Source organism: Symphodus melops (genome assembly GCF_947650265.1).
Source record: "Symphodus melops genome assembly, chromosome: 10".
Lineage (NCBI taxonomy): Eukaryota > Metazoa > Chordata > Actinopteri > Labriformes > Labridae > Symphodus > Symphodus melops.
Genome location: NC_136700.1, coordinates 11319629 through 11342109, shown reverse-complemented (window position 1 = coordinate 11342109; position 22481 = coordinate 11319629). Strand labels below are relative to the sequence as shown.

At 40.0% G+C, this 22481-nt stretch overlaps 1 protein-coding gene across 3 annotated transcripts in view; it reads left to right on the top strand.

Annotated features, from left to right (window-relative positions):
• The first annotated feature begins 2029 nt into the window (after positions 1-2029).
• Positions 2030-22481, top strand: part of prkd2 (protein kinase D2) — a 34101-nt gene continuing 13649 nt past the window's right edge. Inside the window, exons 1-2 of one of the 3 annotated variants that reach the window (XM_079354634.1) lie at positions 2045-2149; positions 2292-3060. In XM_079354634.1, coding sequence (XP_079210760.1) covers positions 2743-3060 — 318 coding nt within the window. In that variant the 5' untranslated portion in view covers positions 2045-2149; positions 2292-2742. Of the gene's footprint in view, positions 3061-22481 lie in introns of all 3 variants that reach the window. The other 2 variants (XM_079354635.1, XM_079354633.1) reach the window with 2 other exon arrangements.

The window sequence follows — 22481 nt, the reverse complement described above, 5'->3', positions numbered from 1 at the left end:
TTAAGAGTTGTGCTTGTGTCGTCTGTTTCCCGCCTTGTATGGGATAGAAAAGTTGCATAAACAACACTGACCACACTCGGAGGAAGCACCAGTTATCACTTTTGAGAACACACTGAGCAGGGTTAGGGTTAGGGTTAGACTCAAGGATAGAGTTTAGGAATGAGACAAAGTTTGGGGATTTTTCACATGCTCAAAGAGGCTCAAAGTTTTGGCTTGGAGGCCTAGAATTAAAAAGAGAGGCTAGATGTCAAATGTCCCTGAAGTGTAACTCTATAAACCATCTTTCTTTAGACTCCTCTTGTCTGGTAAAACTCTTGAGTCCAATAACTCAAAGAGGCTTCAAACAAGTTCATTATCAAGCATTAGTTGAGATAACAGGTGACATTAAACTGGTTATTTTACCTGGCCTATTGCACGATTGTCCAACTAACCTTGGTAAAAGAAAACTAACAGTAAACTATTAAGCATCTCTCATCCATGATGTGTTTATAACACCCGAACTGTTAATAGTCAAGAACAGTTACACTACAAGAAAATGAAAGCTATTTTTTAGCTATGTATTATAAAATCAGTGCAAATGATAGCTATTTTAGATACCATAAAAGAGTAGTATGTGTCCCGCATGCTTTGGTTATCAGTTTTCTTGTGTATTAGGTTAAAAAGTGCACCATGTGCTACACAATTAAGTGAAAGACTACTGCTCCACTCCTACATTAAGACTCCCCAAGATGAGTGAACACATTTTTATTTGTAATTATACTTTAAATGGGAACACAGAAAACTCAAAGTCAGAATATGTTCCTGGAAGTGGCAGAGAGGAGTTTCTCCAAGGTCAGGCCTTTAGAGAACACTTCTTTCATGTGCTTCTTCTCAGCCCGCTGGTTGTGTGAGCATGTGAACAAAAAAATCACAGACTCATCCATTTATTCACCCTGCTGCTTTGATCATGCTGCAGGCTGACTCCACACTCAAATGAGACTGTTATCCATATTTTAGAGCATCATTATACCCCCTGAAATCATTGTGGTATGATGAAAGAACCTTTGCATGGGAGAGATGGAAAATATTTGGATATGTTTCTGATGCCATATTTTGATTTGATCACACTAGACTTGATTGCTTCATTCATGTAAGATGTATAATATTTATCTTGTATTGAGATATCATTTTTTGCCATGACACCAAATCTTCAGATAAAATGTGATCAAAGCAGCCAATTCACCTTTTCTGCACTCAGGAATTTATGGATTCAATTAAAAGTGCCCTCTTGTGGTGGGAAAAAAAAAAACGAGCAGACACTCTGCAGTTTCTGGGTTAATGAACTCCCTTTTCTCTTCATTACATCAGCAGAGTGCTGTAGCCTGTGGTTTACTTTTTTTTTTTTAATGAATTAGCCGTTGAAAAAAGGGTTGACCAGAGAGAAGCTTGATATAACAGCAAGGGGAAGAAGGTGAGCCAAATAGTATGAGCTTGATGTGGTAAGTCACTACTATCAATGGGAAGTCTTAAAAGCCAAAGACATAAAATACATGTTTCCCTTTGTGCATGCTGTAGTGCATTGTGTTGCAGACTCACACTCATGTTAATGACAGTGGTAACTTCAGCCTATGCACTGTGTGTTCTGGTGCATGTGAAGTGTCACAGGAGTTCCCCTTTTTACTGAAACCTGCTATCAACTCTAGATGAAAACAACACTACAACAGGGTGTGGTTTTAATTTACATTTTACCTCCATTTATCCATTAAAAATGCATAGACAAAAGATGTAAGAGATGAACAAAGGTAAAGAAAAAGGGACAGAAAGAGGATAGATCAGGAAGGGACTTTTGAGCGGCGAGCTGCCCCCTCAGGGGATCTCTGGTCACGGAGGGAGGCTAACAAGTCCCACAAGCCAAGGAAAGGGGAAGAGGAGGGAGGAAAAGGGGGAGGGAAATGCCTGAGAGTGTATGGAGTCAAAGGGCGGGCCTTTTTGAGAGTCTATTGGCTCCAGGCTATGTCAGTCATTTTACTTCCTCCTTGGCTGTGGCAAAAAGCTCAGATGAGAGGGCAGGAGGGAGGAAGGGAGGGGGAGAGGGAGGTACCCACACAGCTCTCTCTCTCTCTGTTCTTTTTCACAAAAAAGACAGAACTGGGGCTGAAACTGAAACAGGGTAAGACTCGTAAAAGCAGAGCAGTGTGTTGCTCTCCTTCATTGTCACTGTTTCCTGTTTAAGGAAGCCATTTTGTAACTTAGCCTGGAGAGGAGCACGACATAAACTTTGGTTTTTGTTTTGTTTCTCCCTCTCTCTCAAGACTGGGAGAGTTTCACAATCAAGTCTGGACTTTCTCCTCTGCAGAGCAACTTCTTTGGACAAGGGAGGTAAAGGAGGGAACAGAGTGGAAGAGGAAGGCCAGCAGAGGCAGGACAGAGGGGATATTTTTCTCACTCAAGTGAATTTCTTGAAGATACTCTTTGCTCCTGCTTGTCATACCTGGGCAATAAGGGAAGACAAACTGCGACAGATCACGGGAGAAGTGGCTGAAAGGAGGGAAAACACACAGCTTCCTGGATAAGGAGCTCTTCCTTGATCCACTAAGAGGGGGTGGACACAGGACAAGAGGAAATGGGACTCTGCTTAGTGTGTGAGTTTGAATGAGTGTGGGGTTTTCTGACAACTCTACACTCCACCTGGGTGTGTTTTGTAGTGTGTGTGTGTGTGTGTGTGTGTTGAGAGCCTTCAACAGCCAACACACAGAACTCTGAATGGCTAATGCTAGCCCATGTATGTCTTCAGGGCCCATGGCCCAGGTCTTCTTCCCTCCTGGTGGGTCCTCACCTCCAGCCTCAGCTGTGGTGCAGCAGGGGACCCCCATATCCATGCCCACTACGCCCTCTCAGGCTGGTTTCCCTATGATGGACCTGTCCCTGGGGCAGGGTCCTGTGATACCTTCACTGCCCCCCACTCCAGCAGGGGTTTCCTTCATCATCCAGATCGGTTTGACCAGAGAATCCGTGCTGATGCCGCAGACTGCTGACCTGGCCTACGTGAAGCAAATCGCCTGCTCCATTGTCGACACAAAGGTATGAAATGTGGGCATGTGTAGGTGCATGTGACAGGGGAGGGTGTCATATCGGGTAGAACTGGGCATATGCTTTCTCCAGAAAACTGCTTAATTACAATATTCTCATCCAAATCTTTCACATCTTCTTCCTCAGCTGTTTTTTTTTTCAGTTGAAAACTTGCTTTCACTCTGTATGTATGTCACAGTCTCACACACACACACACACACACACACACACACAAAAAACCTTTGTTTACACCCGTCTGTTCTCACAACATAATGAAAGGGTTCTAATGCAAGCAGGCCAACTGATGTGGCAGTGCTCTGAGAAAATGTCAGAACTGTCACAACATATCTCCGCTCTAATGACAACAATTAGCATTTTCTTCCTCACACAGTGGGAGCAAAGTTGTGTTCAGTCAGGCTTTGTTGAGCCACATCCAGCACAGCAGATCAGCAGAGGAAAGTTTGATGGTCTGAAGGCTTGTCTGGCTTTTCATGTACGGACCAACACGTGTGATGTACATGCAAAATAGTTTGAAACATTGGATTTATATTGTAGGTCAATAAATGCAACGCTTCATTCACGTTTATATTGAGCTTATTGCACATACATTTATTTTGCATCAGTTGATAGTAAACATGTGTGAAGGCCATTGTTTAAAAGTAATGAGCAAATGCAGACCCAGAGAAATCTGAGTTAATATGATTTGTGAAGTATTGAAATATAAAGACATGGCATAATGCTTCTGTCTGTGAGTAGACTCAAAGCACTTTGCCATCTTCACTCTTCACTTCTCTTCAATGGAACAACAGATCACATTAAGTTTTACAATCTTCACTCAAGTACGGAAACAATAAAAAACAAAATCATAGATGAACATTTGATCGATTTAAAGCCTCTCCCTCGTGTTTTTCTGTTGTTTTTTTAATGACAAATTAAAATAGTAGCTGTTTTCCTTCAGGTAGTAAATTGGTAGAATACTTGTGGAAACATTAAATAGAAATAAATAATTCTTGGGGGAAAACTGGAAGAAGAAAACTTCAGCACACACATGTACAGAACTGCAGGGTTGAGACAGGAAACAAATGGTGCTATAATAAAATCTGGCCTTGCTTTGAGAAGAACGTGCACTTCATCCTACATTTGTGATATGGTTGACACAGGCCATGTGCTTTTATTTGTCTGTTAAGGCCGGCAGATAATTATATTAGTGATTGAATCAGCCTACTCAGAGCAGCTTTATAAAAACTCCAAACAATTGCAAATATTCCAGGAAATACTGGCACCTCTCTGCAGCCAGTTTACACACTCCACTAATCTGTTTTGTGCAAAACATTTTTTTTCTCTCCTTTCTCCGATATGTGTTTCTCTATTATGGACTTTGTTTAAATTATTAAACTGAGAAAGAGAACGACTGCTGCTTGTGTGGCCTTGCTTTGCTTTTTCAGAGATGATATCAAATCTAAAGTTCTTTCCTGCCATAATTTTCTGACGAGCAAAAAACAAGAACTACAACATGTCTAGCAAAAAGATTGTCAGACAAAAAACATGAACCGCACATCATTTCCAGTTAGGAGGCCACCTCTTCACTGTTTAAACATTTCACATCGATTACATGTTGTTGTCCATCAAAATCACATGGGACAACAACTTCAGTGGAATGCTAAATAAAGTCATGTGACTAGGAGAAACTGCTGCTGCAAAGCTGTATGAACTCTTCAGTTTTTCATTCAGCTTTATCAATATTTTTTTTCAGATGAGTTTCAAAACGTGCAAATTAACCTAATTTCATCAGAGCAAGGACTTGCTTTAAAATGACTAATAGGAACAACATCTTTATGTCAAATAAATAATGATATCGAGATAAAGTTTCAGAAGGTTTGATTGGTTCCTGTAGGCCATAAGCTTTTGGGGAAGTCAGTTTGAATTGTCTTTGTTTCTTCGTCAATTCTTTGAATATTTACCCTTTTGTGTGTTTGATCATGGATCTCTGGGTAAATGTGCTAGCTCTGACATGCTGTCGTCAAAGTCAAGGAAAGAAGCAGAGTATTAGTGAAATTCAGTGTGATGATTCAAAAATAAATCAGGCTCTATTCCTACCGAGTATTATTGCCTCAGATTTACAGAGTGTCAACCACAGTTAAACTCATGTAAGCTTACTGTGTCTTTAATTTGAGCCCTTGCAGACACAGAAATGTGGATTCATTTTGAATACACAAAGCCACCAGTTTGTGGTTCCCGCTCCGAAGCTTTATTTTAGAAAAAAAGACTCCTGTCAGCAAAATAGGAGAAGTTATACATGGATTTCTTCTGAGCTCATTTTATTTCAGACATCTTCATTCTCTCTGGATCAGCACAGAGAGGTCTGTTCCCGGATCAAATAACCCCCCCAAAAAAAACTAAATGGAGGCTTTGAAGATCCAACATTTTCAAAATGATATGTTAAAAAAAAATGCTTGAGACATAGAATGCTTCATTTTGATACAAGTAATACAAAAGCCAATGTTTGACAAGAACATTTCCCAACTTGAAAGACACTATACTATTACTATTGTTACACTGACTTGAATATACACATAATTGTCTTCACCATATTAACTCCAAGGTTCGTTTTCATAAAGCTACCTTGTGCAAATAGGTGCCCCAAGTGTTGAAATGTCAGGAACATTGTTTCTAAGAATTTCCCCTGGACTCTGGCAATCATAAAAGTAATTCACAAATCATCTTAGCTCTTAAGACTGCTCCGAAGGTGAAAATCTGTTGAAGGTAGGAGGAGAGGAGAACAGCAGAAAGATAAAGAAATAGGAGGAACGATCAACAAACTGTGAAGGACTGAGTTGATTAAACCCCACAGATTGGATCGTACAAATGTCGTGTGTGTGCTAGGTCATATTAGAGATACCAAACAGTGTGATCGAAAAAAATGTGACAGAGGAAAGGTGAAGAATATATTCATTACTTTCAGGAGTTCAGATTAACATCTAACATCACCAAAGCCAGTCAATGTTAGAAACAAGCTCTTAAAACATGCTAACTCACATGACTATAAAAAAATGACTTTGTCATTGGTGAGATTGAGGGAGTATTAGTATCAGAAGTGACACACTTTAAGCTTGATAGTTTCAAGTCATTGAGTCTAGTTTGTATCTCCCTGGCATGATGGACGATAGCTGCACCGCACAGACGAAAGCCTTTCTTTCTGTTTTGATTTTGTATGTTCTCCTTTCTTTTTCTTTTACCAAAACACATCAAAGATGCCATAAGTCTATTTCTGACATTCATACACACACACAAACACACACACACACACACACACACACACACACACACACACACACACACACACACACACACACACACACACACGCACACGCACAATCACGCTTCCCAATCCCCTAAATCCCCTAAATACACTCCTGCACTGCTAGGAACTGCGGCTTTAGGTGGGACATTTGGACAATAGACAGCCTGTCCTGGTCCGGCCAACTGAGTGCGACACATGAGTTGGAGCGTGTGTGCACGCATGAATGCCTGTATTGGCCAGTTTAGAGTATTTCGAGGGGCATTAAAGAAAGGTTGGTACCCCACACCCCCGCCCACCGTCATCTCTCCCATCCCAGAAAGGGTGAGTCACCGGCTCTGTTTATTCACGGGCTCCCTCCTTGTGTTCCATTGACACGTTTTTCCATTCACTTCTGCAGAGTGAAGGCCATGCTGCAGCTCTTGTTTAGTCTCCTGATGTTAGTTCGCCAGTCTCTCAGCCCAGAAATCACAATTCGACTTTTTTTACAAATGATAACTAGAACTTTATGCTTTCTATTTTTTTAACGCTAGCATGACTCTGTATACCTAGCAAAAATCATCCTCTGCCCCTGATGGTAAAATAACCTACAGTGCACCTTGTAACCAAAAGGCAGTCGGTATTTAACCATGCTGAAGCTCAGGTGTAAAGAACAGGCCTCACTTACTCCTTTCAATTCTCCTTCTTATAATACCTTTTTGTTCCCCGGATCTTTAACTGTAATTTTAATAAATAACACTCTTCTTTCTTTTTTTGTTACTGCTTCTTGTCTTTGTTGTTTGCTTGGATAAAAATTCACTGATTTATTTCCTCTTACCATATTTGGCAGAACTACCTCCCACTCGTCCCTTTCCCTACACCTCCCCTTCAGATCCTTTACTTCCTCTTCTTATCCACTCATCTCCGGTCGTCTTCTGCCTTTCCTATTCTCGACTTCCTCTTACGCTCAGCATCCTCTTCCTTCTGTTCATCCACTTTCCCCCTCTTGTTTACTCATCCACGAACTGAAACAATCCCTTGCACCTTTTCTTTATTGTTTTCTCTCTTGAGCGCACTTCAAGCGGGCGAAAAAATTACAGGGAATTTCACACTATGTATACTGATGAGTCAAAAATCTGTGAAGGCGCAGGGATGAGGATGATTTTTTTTCTAGTGAATCTTAGACATTAGTGACATGTTTAGCCCAAGCCTGAAGGAGCAACAGAACAGCACAGTTTGCATACTTTAAGATCCAGTCTGGCCTTGTATTCCTACCTTCACCTAGTTACCAAAAAGGTGCGTCAGCTTAACGGTTTCTTTCAACACCGTCAAATAATTTTGACATCAGTTGGATACACTTGATTTGTGTTGACGTCAGTGGGTGTGTTACAATGCGTGTGGACACCAAAGTGTGTGCCAGCATGTGAACACAAGCTAGAACCTGTTGAGTTCTGTCAGTGCCGGCTGCGATCAAATTTCTAGACTGTTCAACACGTCTGCACACTAATCTGTGATGAGTAATGTCTCATTTAACAATCAGGGAGCTGAGCCGAAGCCATCAGTGGATGTGCAGGGTGCGAAATGCAGTTAATTGGTTTATGTCATGTGTATCGCCAAACAACAGCTTTCAGAAGAGGTAGTTTTGGGTGATACTTTGAGTGAGCCTACCATGATCAATTGAAGTGCCATTTTTTAATCTATCAATTTACAAGAAACTCTATTACTGAATAGTTGTAAATAAAGAGGAGTGAGGACAGACGTTTCCTTTGTCCCTTAGAGTACAAAGACTTATCAGCAAAAACAAACACACACACACACACACACACACACACACACACACACACACACACACACACACACACACACACACACACACACACACACACACACAGCTACCCTCTAGAGCCCCCTCCCTGGCCATTGTTTTTACCTCTGTTTTGGAAAGGCTGCTTTTTTTGCTTTGTTTAATCTCCCTTGCTGGAGAATCAGCAGGTCCTGGGAATAGGATCATACACATCACCCTGTTTACCTTCCTCTTTATGGAACATGGAAAGACACAAAACACATGTTGCAAAGTAACAGTTGGCTTTGAGCTTCCAAATAAAGACCCAGTTTGACCGACAAGGTCTTATTTCTTGTCTGTAAACGCACAACATGTTCAGTGTCCATGTCGGTGACAGCATCTATATTCAGTCCTAAATGTAACTTATAGCAACATTTGCATACAATAAAATCATCAGATTTTATGGAGGGGACGGCCTTGCTCATTGATGGGGGGGGAAAAAAAGAAGAATGTTGTCAAATCATGGCACTGTCACTGACTACTATAAAATATTTTTAGGTCAGTGAATGAAAAAAAAAACCCATACTGACATTTAAACTGTTCCAATGTAGAAAAATCTGATATATATCATCTGTTAATGATTATATTTTATCAACAACTGATACAGAAAACAGATGGATAGTGAACGTCGAGGTCTAAGTTAACCTTCACCAACACATTTGATACATTATTTACCCTAGGCTGGATCCTTAGTAAGCATTACACCACTTGCTAGCTAATAAACGATCAGCTAAGAATATAGCGTCTACTAGCACTAAGTTTACGAGCACAGTTAAGGCCAGCAATGGTTGTAGCTGGATTCTGCAACTCAATTGGACTACTCTCCTTGTCTCCAAACAAAATCACCAACACATGCACTGAATGCTAACATTAGCTGTTGCCTTTGCACAATCCCTTTCATTGTAGTTGCTGAACAATCCGGATCAGCAAGATAATGTGACACACTGTCTACACTTCTATGATTTGCAGCCTTCAACACACCTCAGTGACGGATCATTTTTATAACAGCATGGCAGCGTCCTACCTTAAAGGTAAATGGCTGCTGTTTGAATAGTAAATGATCTCAACACTGACAGGTTGTCACATAAACCACAGCACATTTGAAGACTGAGTAAAGATAAAACGGAGACTGATCAAATGCATCAGATTAAGCCACACTCTGGCTCTTATAGACTCTTTATCTGCTTTATCTACTGTAACATTACTGCAGTGGAAGAAATATTTTCCAAAGACCCCACAGTAACACACATCACTGCCTCTCTCTCTCTCTCTCTCTCTCTTTAACTGTGTGTCTTTTTCTCGCTCACATTTGCATGGTAGCGGAACAGCTTTGCATGACTGACCGTGCCCGGTGTCCCCTGGCTGTTGGCGGCTGTGCTGCAGGGGAAGCTACCACACGGACATTTGATTATTCAAAGCGCACACACACTGCTGGTAGGCCAGTGACAGTGATGTGTGAGGAAGAAGGGTGGGATGACGGATGGAGATTTGAATGGTTTGAATCGTGATCTGCAGTTGTGATTGTAGTCCTGATATAAAAGAAAGTGCTCAAACAAACTTGTTTCCGGTAGAGGCTAGAGTGTTTAAAGTTAGCTTTGGTATCAACGTTTGCGTTAGCTTTATTTCGAAGTTTTGGCCATGATTTCCAAATTAGATAATAATCACAACAACATATCTCAAAAGCTGCAAAGAGGGCAAGCAACAATCAAAGCACAGGCTGTATTTGCCTTATTTACTCTCAAACTGACAATCAATCCCATTTTTAGGAACAGATTTCCTTTGTCCTGCTAACCATTCACATAGGCTATTTCTCTGTTGATTTTAAATGTTAGGGGACGTCTTTTTTTCAATGGCAAGTACACAACTTGAGAGATTTGGGTGCACTGGCTTTATGTGCAGCAGTGCAAATTGCAAGGAGACTTTGTCAAGTGATATATTGGCCTATGTAAAGCAGAGGGTGTGGTAAATAACAAATGCGTCTCATCCAGTCATATGTTTGGACGCTTTGCTTTGAAACAGCTGTGCAAATGAAGACATGATGGCAATAGCTTGACAACACACACTTTTTCAGTTATTGTCTTGTTGTCTTGATAAGGTAAATGAGCACAGTGTGGATGGACTGCAGAGTCAATTGACTTGTTCTTTTATTTAGTTTGTTCAGTGAGGAAACAATGTGTCGATAAAGCTGCAAATGAATCTGATACTCTTCCAGGTTTAATGCCAGATGATAAATGAACTTATTATATTGTAAAATGTGGCACTGAAAGTTTGCAGTGATATGCATTCCAAACATCAAATGTTTTTGCTAAAACGAATTTGGACAGCTGAAATAACCAGTTGGAACAATGTCCAAGACCAGTAAAGTGAGACACCATTTGTAATCAAACAGAATGGTCCTTTATGGCCAACCCTTATTTTCACTCAATTATGTGTTCCTTGGGCCCCTGCATTCCTCTTCTTGATCTGAGTAAAGGAGACCTTATGATACTAATCCAGTGATTAGTACCGGTGAAAACGGTTTTATGCTCTAATCCAATTGGTAGCAACAGAGCAGAGCTCTATGACATTTAGCTACAAACATGTGGAGCATTTGTACCAGTCAGTTAGAGAGAAACGGCCTGACACAGGGCTCTATGAGAGGAGGGAGAGCACCAAGGAAAGATAAAACACACATGAAAGCGTATGACACAAAGAGAAAATGATGTTATTGAAGCCTGATTTCTATTGAAATAGCTGGAATTGTGAACGAGTGACCGTTTCTGGAAGAGTTGCACTTCTTTTCTTTTTTTAGTTATTTAACTTTAATTCAGATGATCGAAAAAGAATTTATAAGATACAGTATATATTAACTCAAGTCAACTTTATTTATATAGCACTTTGAGCATGAACAGCGCAGATAAAAATATAAAACAAGGCATTGAATTTTAAACCAAAATAAAGTGAATTACAGTAGTTGATTGGGGGTGGATAGGCATGCATGAATAATGCATGAATAACTTTCTCCAGGTCAGATAAACTGGTCGTAATTTGGAGATGGATCGGAGCTGCATGAAACTTCTTATAACACAACTTAATCTATAGAAAAAACAGAGAGCTTCATCATTGTGGGGCTGAAACCATTTGTCGTTTTGATCTCCAGTGTGTAACGTAAGTGTTCTTGTGTGTTCCTGAGGAGACAGTGGACAATGGGCTCAGTGTAAGGGTTGACATGGTCGTCTGGGGTACTGTGTGTCAGCTTGACCCAGACACATAAGGTGCCAGTGTATTTATGCGTTTGTCTGCATGCACAGGATGTTAACTTCACGTGGGAAAATGGGCAAAATTCCAGTCTTACCTCAGAAGACAAACGCATGACATCAATACTAAAGTTTGGTTAGTGCACGAAACCATGGAAAATAACCATTACTCATTTTCAACCTTTTAGTTCTTAAGATGGGCTTTGAGGAAGCTCTATGATTGTCATCATTACATTCACTGAGCCCATTTATTTTAAGGAACGGCTCAGATTTGTATTTAAAAAAGCAGCCAAAAGGATTGTTAAATACTTTTCAAAATGTAATTTTGATGTTTTTAAATGTATTGTGAACTCTTCTTGATGCCCATTGTTTCATTACAGTGGGTTAAATTTTTTTTTTTTTTTTTTTTTTTTCTGTGCTTAAGAAAATACATAACTTTCTTATGGAATTTTTGATCTTCAAACAATCAAACATTGTAACAACATTTGAAATAATGCAATTACATAGCTGGCTCAACAGCAATGTACATGTTTTCGTCTCTTATTAAAATAATTTGTATTCCATTACTGTTCCTCCATATAGGCTAAAGATGTAAAAGAGTGAAGTTGCTTTAATCTCAGAACTGACCAAGAAGCTGCCACTTGGCATTCAATTAAAGAATTATTATTATGAAACTTGTACTGCTGTTTCTTGCCCTAAAGCTGATTGAGAATTTCTAGTGAGTTCTTATAAATTGCTTTTCCTTTCCAATTTGTCTTGCACTTTGTTAATGCTAAATCAAACGCATGGAATATAAACATGCACATACATATTTCCACCAACCTTTACTCTGGTTGTTTACCACGTCATTTGTTTTAATTAACCTAAAAGTGTTTAAATCTATGTGCAAGAACAACATCCATTTTGTCATCACTTCAAAATAATCAAAACTAATTGGATTTGGGGGTTTAGACGTTTCAGTCATGCAGAAGACAGAAGAGACCGTTCCTCTTCTTCATGCGTCTATATGAAGACAGTATTTAGGCTTTAATGGACTTTTAATTAAAATGTTCAACGGTAGAGCTGCTCATCAATAATTAGAGTAGCATCTGCGTACTTCAATAGATGTATAGCCTCATGTTTGTAATATAACTGGAGTGAGTGTGTAGCCTCAAGTGTTTTCTTTCCGTCTTTCTTTCACTTAGAATCTTAAGCTAAAGTAGAGCAGGGATGAGAGGGAGAGAAAGAGCAGCATGTGGAGAGGGGGCACACATAAAGGAAGAGGTGATGACTCAGAGTGCAGTAATGTGCCTATTGTGGCCCTCAGCATGCAGCTCTAAGTTTATGTGTGTGGAGAATGGAGAATGTACAAACACTCCTGATTGTGGTCTTCACTGAAGGTAGATGGCTACCAGAGAATTAGGGGTCAATTGAAATAAGTTTATTCATTTGTCGATGTAAGGATTTACAGCTACGGACCTCAGTTGCACCTGTGTTTAGATGAGTCATTTCTCAGTGTCTATCCTCATTTGTTTATTGTTATTGAAGGTGCTATTTACCATGTAAGGACTTTTGCTGATGTCAGCCCAGTGAGCTTCATGTGAAGTGTCACAGAGTAATTCTTGAGTAGTCAAGCATCAAACTTATTAACCTCTCGTTTTCCATATATTTAAAAATGATTTTTTACTACTTTCTGTTCCTCCTGTAGGGATTATATAATGATTAAGATGCATCCTGTAACTATCTACACAAGAAGTTGTTTAGAAGTCACCCTTTACACAAACTCTGAGTATTTTTCACTGTCAAACCTAAAAGTGTTTGACAGCAATGTGGGAGTCTTATTCCTTCTCTGGAAACGATCAGCCACGTGCAGTTTGTGAAACATGCTCCAGTGACATTTAAAGAGGAGGGACTATTATCAACGATTTAAAATGTGTCCAATCAAATAGCTCATTTGAAAAAACAGACACGAAGAATTACAAAGAAATAACAAAAACAGACATCGGTATCACAACTGCAGTTGGCTAAATTGTTGCTTTAAACTTCATTATCAGCTCTAACTTTTACAGCTCGTCCATTTGTAGTTGTTTTGCTTCATCAGTAGATTGGAATCGAAAACACACATATTTCCACTTTACTGAATATGCTTTTACTTTTCTTTTTCAACATTCCCCTTTTGATCAGTCTCAGGTCTTTGCAAGACTCTGCTCAGTATCAGAGAAACCTACTTACCCACCTTCTAAACCTTATAAGCACCAAAGATGCAAAGATATTAACAGGCACAAACAAAGATATCATTGAATTGTAAAGTAAATGTTAATGAATGCTTCATAGGGATACTGTATGTCCAACTATGCTGTCAAGTTCTTTCTATGCAGACTAATTTCTTTCTCTAGTTTCTGGTCTCTCTAGTTGCTTAATAAAATACGCTCCCGGACATGTAATTGAGATGTCAAGATTGGGGTCATTGTTGCATGCCATTCCCTTAGACAGTGTGTAAACATGGACGTACTATCAGTGACGTCAGCTGTTGGTTTCTGAAGCGGACTTTTAAAGCCCATCAGTGACTGATTACTTATATAGCAAAACGACTTAGGGTGCTTTCACACCTGAGCCGTTTGGTCCGCTTGAAATGAACTCTGGTGCAGTTTGTTGGATAGCTTGTTTAGTTTGGGGTGATGTGAACGCTCAAAACGAACTCTGGTGCAGACCAAAGAACCAAACTCTGGTCTGCTTAAAAACGGGGGTCTTGGTCCGCTTACAAGTGCACCAGAGTTCGATTCTCTGTAGGTGGGAACGCATTTCGGACCAAACCAGGGATACGAACCAAAACACAATGCATTGTGGGTTGAATTTGACCATCTGTATCATGATGAAAATTGGATTTTGCAGAGTATGGCAATCATTAGCATGCCAATCTTCCTCTATCTTGTTTACATTGAGGTTGTAGTGCAGGCTGGATCACAGCAGCTGCTGACCTGAGCTGCATGCTGCATTCAGGTGCTCCTCGGAATTGGAAAGTTACCTATCCCACTTCAGTATGATTAAGTTTTAATAACAACAGACAGCGTGGATGCTACGAAGACAATGTGTGCAACGTCTCTGTTACAAGTAGTCTAATATTTGCGCAAAATGTAAATGTAAATGTTAAATACGTAAATTAGCCATTAAAAAGTATCTTCACATGAACAAACATATTTTGCCCCCCGAGTTGATGACGAAAATTGTTTAGGCTATTGTTCCGACTTGAGCAAGTGATAGTACGAATTTCTGTGAATACGTTCAGTTTGGTTACATCTTGTAGAGATGACTTTGCTGTTAGCAGACTACGATTTATTCTGAGAAGATATGACTATATTTGAAGAGAAACACGTTATATGAGGTATCACAAAAGTATAATGTATGGCCTCAGTTGACAGTAGAATGATGAAGTGTTCCTCAAATAGAGGTTTGACATTTAAAGAGTAAAGGTAATGTGATTCTTCATACCATGTATAGAAATATCTAAAGTGGGAAGGAATTTGTGACATCTGTTGTGCTGTATATAATGGCTCCACACTGATCATTAAATTGTCTATCTTCCAGCCTGCACAGAGTCTCAGTGTTGTCTGTTAGATCAGAACCACGGCTGTGATATGCTGCGTTAATATTATCCAGTCTGTTGATAGATTCAGCTTTAGGGACATTTATATCATTCAACCCATCAGCAAGCGTTTCTGTACATTTTGCTTTCGTTTTTTAGATCTGTCCGACACCACAGCTACAGCCCAACTAGTGATGCATGAGTATCTGACATAATTCGACAGGCTTTGGTGAGCTTGACCAATTGCAGTCTGAACGCAAACCAAACCAAATGAAAGCAACCTTACTGTAAGAGCTTTGTTTTTCAACACCAGATCATGGAGTCATTCCCCATCTCTCTTTCTGCACACAGGATGTTGACTTCTTAGAAACAGCTTGAATCACGCCCCTAAAAAAAAACGTGTCTTTTTCAGCAAAAAGAATGTTGTGCTTTCTTTAAAAGAATGTCATTTTCCAAGTTAAGAAAATCCTTTTTTAATCTCACAAACTGAGAAATGTACAGCGTTACAGCAGCCAAGCATAATAGCAATGTTGTATGGCTGATTTCTGAAAAAACTCTGAGTGCTGTTTGTTCACAAATAACTTGACTGGTTTTCCTTTTTTTTGTTAACTTTGAACTAAAACAATGAGACTGTATAGAAACCAACATGCTTTTCAATTTGGTTTTAAAACACAACAAGGGCTGATAAAACAGTTTTGGCATCTGCATATTTATTTCATCAGTCATTTATTTTCCATACACCTTTAGTTTTCTTCTTTACAAGCTCATGTGAGGGCCTGTTTTCTATCTCTCTCTCTTGTGATGAATCAGTGAGTTGTTCATGCACAGAGTGGGCCGAATCCAAGGTTCCTATCAGCTTACCTGTTCTGAACCAAGCCAGGAAGGGACGGAAGAAAAGGAGAAGGAGGGGAAGGATGGGTGGGGGCTTTAGACAAAGGCTGCTTTAGAGTAGCTGTGCGTGTCTCCTTTATCCCTGGACCCCTCTGTCATACCCAGTCATGGCTCTCAGGTTACCTTCCCGTCTTCCTTCATGCTCGGAGCAGAATGAGACACTTTGTCCCAGCGCTCCTGTTTGAGACTCCGCTTTTTGAATTTACAGGATACACACAAACACACACCTACACACGCACACACACGCAGGTTCTTTATGTAGGAAATAATCTAAATACAGTATATGCACACATATGCCTGTGTATTTTAACCCATTCTAATATGGGTCGTGTGCTTCATGTTTTTTTTCCACCTATATTATGTTTGTGAAGCAAATATTTGCCTAAGCATATTCACATTATCAATATTGCCTTTTCTTCTCTCTATTCAGCCCTGGATGTTTGTATGTTCACAGGTCATGTGAATTATGTTTTCTGTGCATGTTGTGTGGATGTTACGTATGAGAAGGATTCACACTCCCTCCCCCTCCTCCAGTCTCTCAGGTTTACTCCGTTATCTCAGGCATGCAGAAAACGTACAGGTTAGGAATGCAGACCTGCTTATGTCTTTGCTTTCCATGATGACACACACACACACACACACACACACACACACACACACACACACACCCACACACATACTGTACAACAACCATGACTTAGGGGAAACACAGAGTACAGAGTACAGTCATGCCATTTATTGAAAATGCAAGGATGAATAACTTTTTACACCAAGTAATGTAATGCAAAACTACAGTCAGTTCTTTTGAGGTCTGTCGTTTGACCTAAGTGTATTTTTTTCTCTGCTTAATTGTATAGAAAGCTTGTATATCCCTTGTTTTTTTTAGGAGAAACCTTAATATGCATGATGCATAGTTAAGGAGCGGGAAGACCTACAACTTACAGCATCAAAGTATGACGAAGTATGTGTTTATATATCTGCCTGAAAATGCATTCAAAACAGAAATGCATAGGATTCCGTTTCCGACACATGGAGCAGGTTGTACATTTTAGTTTGTGAACTTGATTCTTACACATCACAGAAATTAACTGACTAACACAATTAGTAGCACAGTCAATAACGTTAACTGAAGAAATGATCCATTTACAGGTTGTTTCTTAAGTTAGGGGTTTCTTACCCTCTCTACAGTATAAGATGCTACAGTGTCATTGGTCACTCAGTTAAGCTCTGGCTTAAGCCACAGCTAACGGGCAGGATCAACTGTTGCACATCTGTAGTTTTATTTGTGGCATATTGTTCATACACTGGAGTGCATCTGGAAGTGTCTATGGCACTTTAAGTTTATGGACTTACATGCACTTCCATTTGGCAGGTGCCCCAAAGAAGTTTTTGTTGTTATTCACACACAATTAATCAATATGATTTAATACCCTTTTTTAATTAATTCTGACTGATCCTGACAGACTTCCAAACCCATTGAATGTATTATTTAACTATTTAATGATTAAAAAGTTTCTGCTCTTGGGGGTAGGTGGCCTAGCAGTTAGGAAGAGACGCATGTACGGGGGATATTGTCCTCTAAACAGCCAGGCAGCCTGGGTTGAAGTCTGACCGTTAGCTCATTTCCCACATGGCCCCAGTGAGGTGAATTGTAAAAAAAAAAATAAGGTACTACATCTGGCTCTTGAACTTGAGAGAAACACATCTGTGCATGCCTGTAGCTTACAGAGCTTTCCTTCAATCACTTCATTTATTTTTCACTTTGTCATGATTGTATGTGAGGAAAGCAAGTCAGACTGGCAAACCAAAGTAAAATGACAGACAGCTGCGTTCTTACAAATCTTTGACAACTCTCAAATATAATACTTGTCCTTTTACTCCCCCAGTATTGGTTTACACTTTTAAAAAACCTCTCCCATGTTGCACGTCTGTCCCTCACGTCATGTTTCAAGAGGAAAAACATCACGACCAGGAAGACGGAATTTTGCATTTGGCATTTGATGTCTCATTGCAAAGATCACAATCAAACTGGATGGATTCTTATTAATTTGATTGATAAACGACTTCCTTCTGCAAAAGATGTTTGATCTGTAACTCTCACTACCAATGATACAATCTCCCTTTTATTCTTATTTGTGTTTGTTTTTAAGTAAGTAAGAAAGTAAATCTTTATTTATATAGCACTTTTAAAACAATCTGTTACAAAGTGCTTCACAAATTCAAAAAGTAAAAACATAAAAAAATGACGTGCAAAATAGTAGGCATAGGGAAAGGTAATAGATTACATGAAGGCTTGTCTGTACAGGTGAGTTTGTAGGTGCATGTTAACGTGGAGGTTGTTGAATATTAGGCTTACTTTCAAAAGAGAAATCAAGTATGCTAAGAGCATTACGTTTCTGCATGTATAAAGGCTTTAATGAAGATGGTACATTTATTGAGGACATAGTGACAGCATGACACTACGTCATGCAGCCTTTCAGCTCTCAGTCTTTGTATACACACTTTCTGTGTGTATTCATCCTCATTTTGTTTTCCTTCTTTGTGCCTGCCAAGCCCAGCGTTTAACTGACGTCATGGGGATTGCCTAATTCCTCGTCCTCCTGGCACAGAGCTGTCACTCACTTTTGTTATTTAAAGCGTGACGTGAGAGCTTCAAGAAAAAAGCGGTCATGTGTGCTTTTTCTTTCCTTTTGAGCCTTTAAAATGTGAGGCTCAAAGTCTTCAGGTGACTGAGGCCACAGAAAGGGCAGGGATGGCTGTCATTTTTTGTTGTCTGTGCCATCTCTTAAAGGCGTATGACCTCACTCAGGTTAAAAATAGAACACGATGCAGTCAGTTTGTACGATCCCCAACGCTGTCAGCAGAAATGGAAAAATTCCTGCGTTGTGCCAAGTTGTTGTCAGGATCTAATGAGGGCAGATTATTGACGTCTTCACACGCCTGTTGCCGCAGCAACTCCTCATTAGACACCTCATCACTTTCAAAAATGTGGGATTCCTACTGAGTCCTGTGCCCGACAATTTGCGTTTGGGTCTTAATGAGGAGGATGGGTCATGCAAAATAGACGCATATATACACAAGTGCACCTACAGTGAAGTGTAGGTAAGAGTGAAAGCACGTATATGCCTGAGGCTGTGCAACTTTGCTGTGTGGATGTTTAAACAATGTCCTTGGTTTGAAAGGATGCAGCGTGTTTCCTTCTGACTATAAAACGACTGCATAAGGATCCTGTTGTGATAACACACACTCACACATACGAGCACAGAAGACCATGTAAGGCTGTAGAGGTCACACTGTTTATAGTGTGCAGTGTCCCATATTTCACACAGCATTTGGTGTGATAGATTGGCGAGTGTTTCTGTAACATTCTTCACTGTGTTAACACAAATCCAGCCCCTGTCGCTCTGTAACATCTCAGTTTGCAGGCGTTCTTTAACATGCTTCGAGAAAACAAAGCAACACGTGCGCAGAGAAGTTTGACAAGAGCTTTCGTGCTATACTACTTCCAATGGACATGTACCAGATAGTAAACTGTCAGTTCAGCTGAACACTCCATTTTTCCCCATTATTCTGTTATTTAACTTGAATATGACAACCTTATGTATTTTGTCAGCGTGCTCAATGTTAAGCATGTCTTTGGTAGTCTTGATGACCCAGCTGTGTGGCCTTTAGAAATAGAATTATAATATTTTACCACATTAAGCCAAAATTCAGTGTCTACACGTTTCTTTGATAACAGAGTGTATATGTGTGTGTGTTTTTCTTGATTGTGGTAGATGACACATGTGTATGTTTTATACAAGTGGCTTCCCACCTATCGTGAGCTTTGGTTTCCTGCCTCATCTAAGCAATGAATAGGCCTCGTTGTAATTATTATTAGTTGCTGTAGTCTTGCTAAATACTCACTAAAGATCTATCGTCTACAAAATGCAACTGGCGCTACTTTCTAAATAAAGTGGAGAAAATAGTTTAGGACAGTGTTTATACAGAAACTACACAAAGTGACCGAGGAGTAAAGGCCTCTGAGCCCGACGCAGAAAAATATAAATCTTCCTTTTGTGGTGTTTGTAGAGCTAAATAGATGATTGTTGTAAGAGTGTCAGTTACATCACAAGAATTATACTTGTGAGAATTTGATATTGTAGCCATTTCCATCCTTAAAAAGAAGTTAAACTAAGACTATAGTATGAAAAGCTTCTGATGAGTTTGATAAAAATACCCCTTTATAATAATAAGGTCAGTCTGATAGCCATTAAACAAAACAACGACTCTCTGTGTTTACTATTAACCATCTGAAAATGCAGCTTCTTAAAAAACGCAGAGCTTTGGTTCGCTGCCACCAAAGATGATTCATTTATATGTGCGTGCCCGTGTGTGTGTGTGTGTGTTTGTGTGGCTTGGTGGCGGAAGGTGGCTCGCGCTGAGCTGCTGGAGGGGAAGTGATGGGGAGGATGAAAAGCAGAAGCAAGCGTCTTTCTCTGCAGGACATGAAAGTGTTTGTGTTCTTCACATGTGCAGCGTGTTTTCATTTAAGTGGGGGCTATATTTAGAAACATTGACAGGCCCCTTAAAGTCAAAGTGAAGTGAAGTGAAGTGCTGTGTACAGTATGTGTGCAACAAACAATGCTTTGAGGGGAACCTTACCTGTTGCTAAAGTGTAAAGAAAACCTATGACTGTGGCATGTTCTTTTACTTTCAATGCATGATTGTCTTTACATAACTTAAGCTACAATTTGTTACTATCCACCTTAAAATGTTAGTTCCAGTGGTTGAGAATGGCACCGCTCCCATGTCCACAGTGCGGTTGATGTTTATTGCACTATTTAACTTTGGTGTTGGGTCATCTCTGACTCTGATACAATGGCTGAGGCTAAGGGCACACTGACACAAGCAACGTTTTCCCGTACCGTGCTTAAACACAATTGTCCCTGCTCCACATGCAAACAGTTAGCATTGTAGATGCGCGTCGAGTCACATATGCACAAAATATGTTAATATTACTGCATGTCATGTGACACGGTTGATGGGCTTCTCACAACGTCTTTGCCGACTTCACCGCCCTCTTTGTCAACAGGCGCTTGTTGTCGCGGAGGGGAGGCATAAAACACCATGCGTCTCTTACACCTTCAGTAATGAACCAAATTAAAATCCGACATATTGTTAGTTTACACCTCATTTGATCATTTATTTTTTTATGAACAGATCTTCTTTGAAATACTTCAATCCAAACCATCTTTTGTGTGCATGTAGCAACACAAATATGAAGTGAAGTAGAAGAATTACATTTCACTTTGTCTACAATCACTTCTCTGTGGTGGTGGCCTGCATCACATGTTAATAGTTTTAGGTGGACGACAGGAACAGTTCAAATCCCTGTTCCATGACATCATAATGATACAATGAGGAAGATGTGTGTGCACAATGTATGCACAGGCACTGCTAGCCCACCTTAAGCATTACATCAGTGTACAGGAGAGGGGGTGGACCACATTAGAGCTCAGAAAAGAAAACTGTATACATTTTTCTTTGTCTCTCCCTGTTTGCCTTTAGCTACTTGATGGCTGTTTTGTATGATGATGTTTCTTGTTAAATTTGCATAGGTTAAAACACAAGACGGATAGAGGCGGATAACAAGATGGAGGAAAGCTGGTTAGTGCAGATGTAAAGCAAGTAGAGTTGTTGTTGTAGGGAGGGATTTTGGAAAAGAAAGCCTATTCCATAATTCATTTCACACATAATGGCTTCACTGGCCTGAAGAGCAGCAGGAATAGTGCCGGCGACGTAGGGCAACCTGATCCCTGGTAACCCAAAGAAAGCGGCTGCAGACACAGCCCTGTCTCCAGGCAAACCACACTACACTTCACTACAGTATGAGTGACAATAAAGCCTGCTCTTTTTCTGCAGACTTTCACAAACATGTCGCACAATAACACCCCTAGCTTCTACTTTTTACAGCAATATACAGTGCACACAAACATATAGGGTTATCATTAGAAGACAGAAAACTCAATTTTCACCATGATTAGACACAGGCAGAAGTTATGTGCGGCTTTTGTGCTTTCCCATGCTGTGTTTTCACTGCAAACTGAAACAGAGAGAGAATAAAAACAGTCTTTTACACTGAGGTTTATGTGGTTTTGGAATATTTGTGTTTTTGTTTTTGTAGTCAAGCTGTAAAGACTCATGGTCTGCCCAGACGCACATTGTGTATTAGGACAGCAGATGCAGGATGGTATGACCTGATTTGTGCCTGTCGCTGCTCAAGGAAGAAGCAAGCAGTAAGAGTAACAGTGCAGGGTAATAGTCTCAACAGTCCTGTGTGGGCTCATAGATGGCTAAGACTGAGGGTTGTCTATGGATTTTGGCTGGGCTCATCGTCTCCTCTGATCTGTGGGATCTGTGGTTGTTGGTAATTATAAGGGGCAGCAGTTGGTGTTACATGTGGTAATGCCTGGTACTAATGCATGCAGTCATTACATGATTCACTGCTGTCAGACAACTTGCAGGTTTTAAGTCTGGACTTGTGGAAACGTTGGAGCTTGTTTATAAGTAACTTTATTGACCTTAAGACTGCATCATGCATGTGGACATCTGTTGGGATTAAATGGCCTGTTTAACTAACTT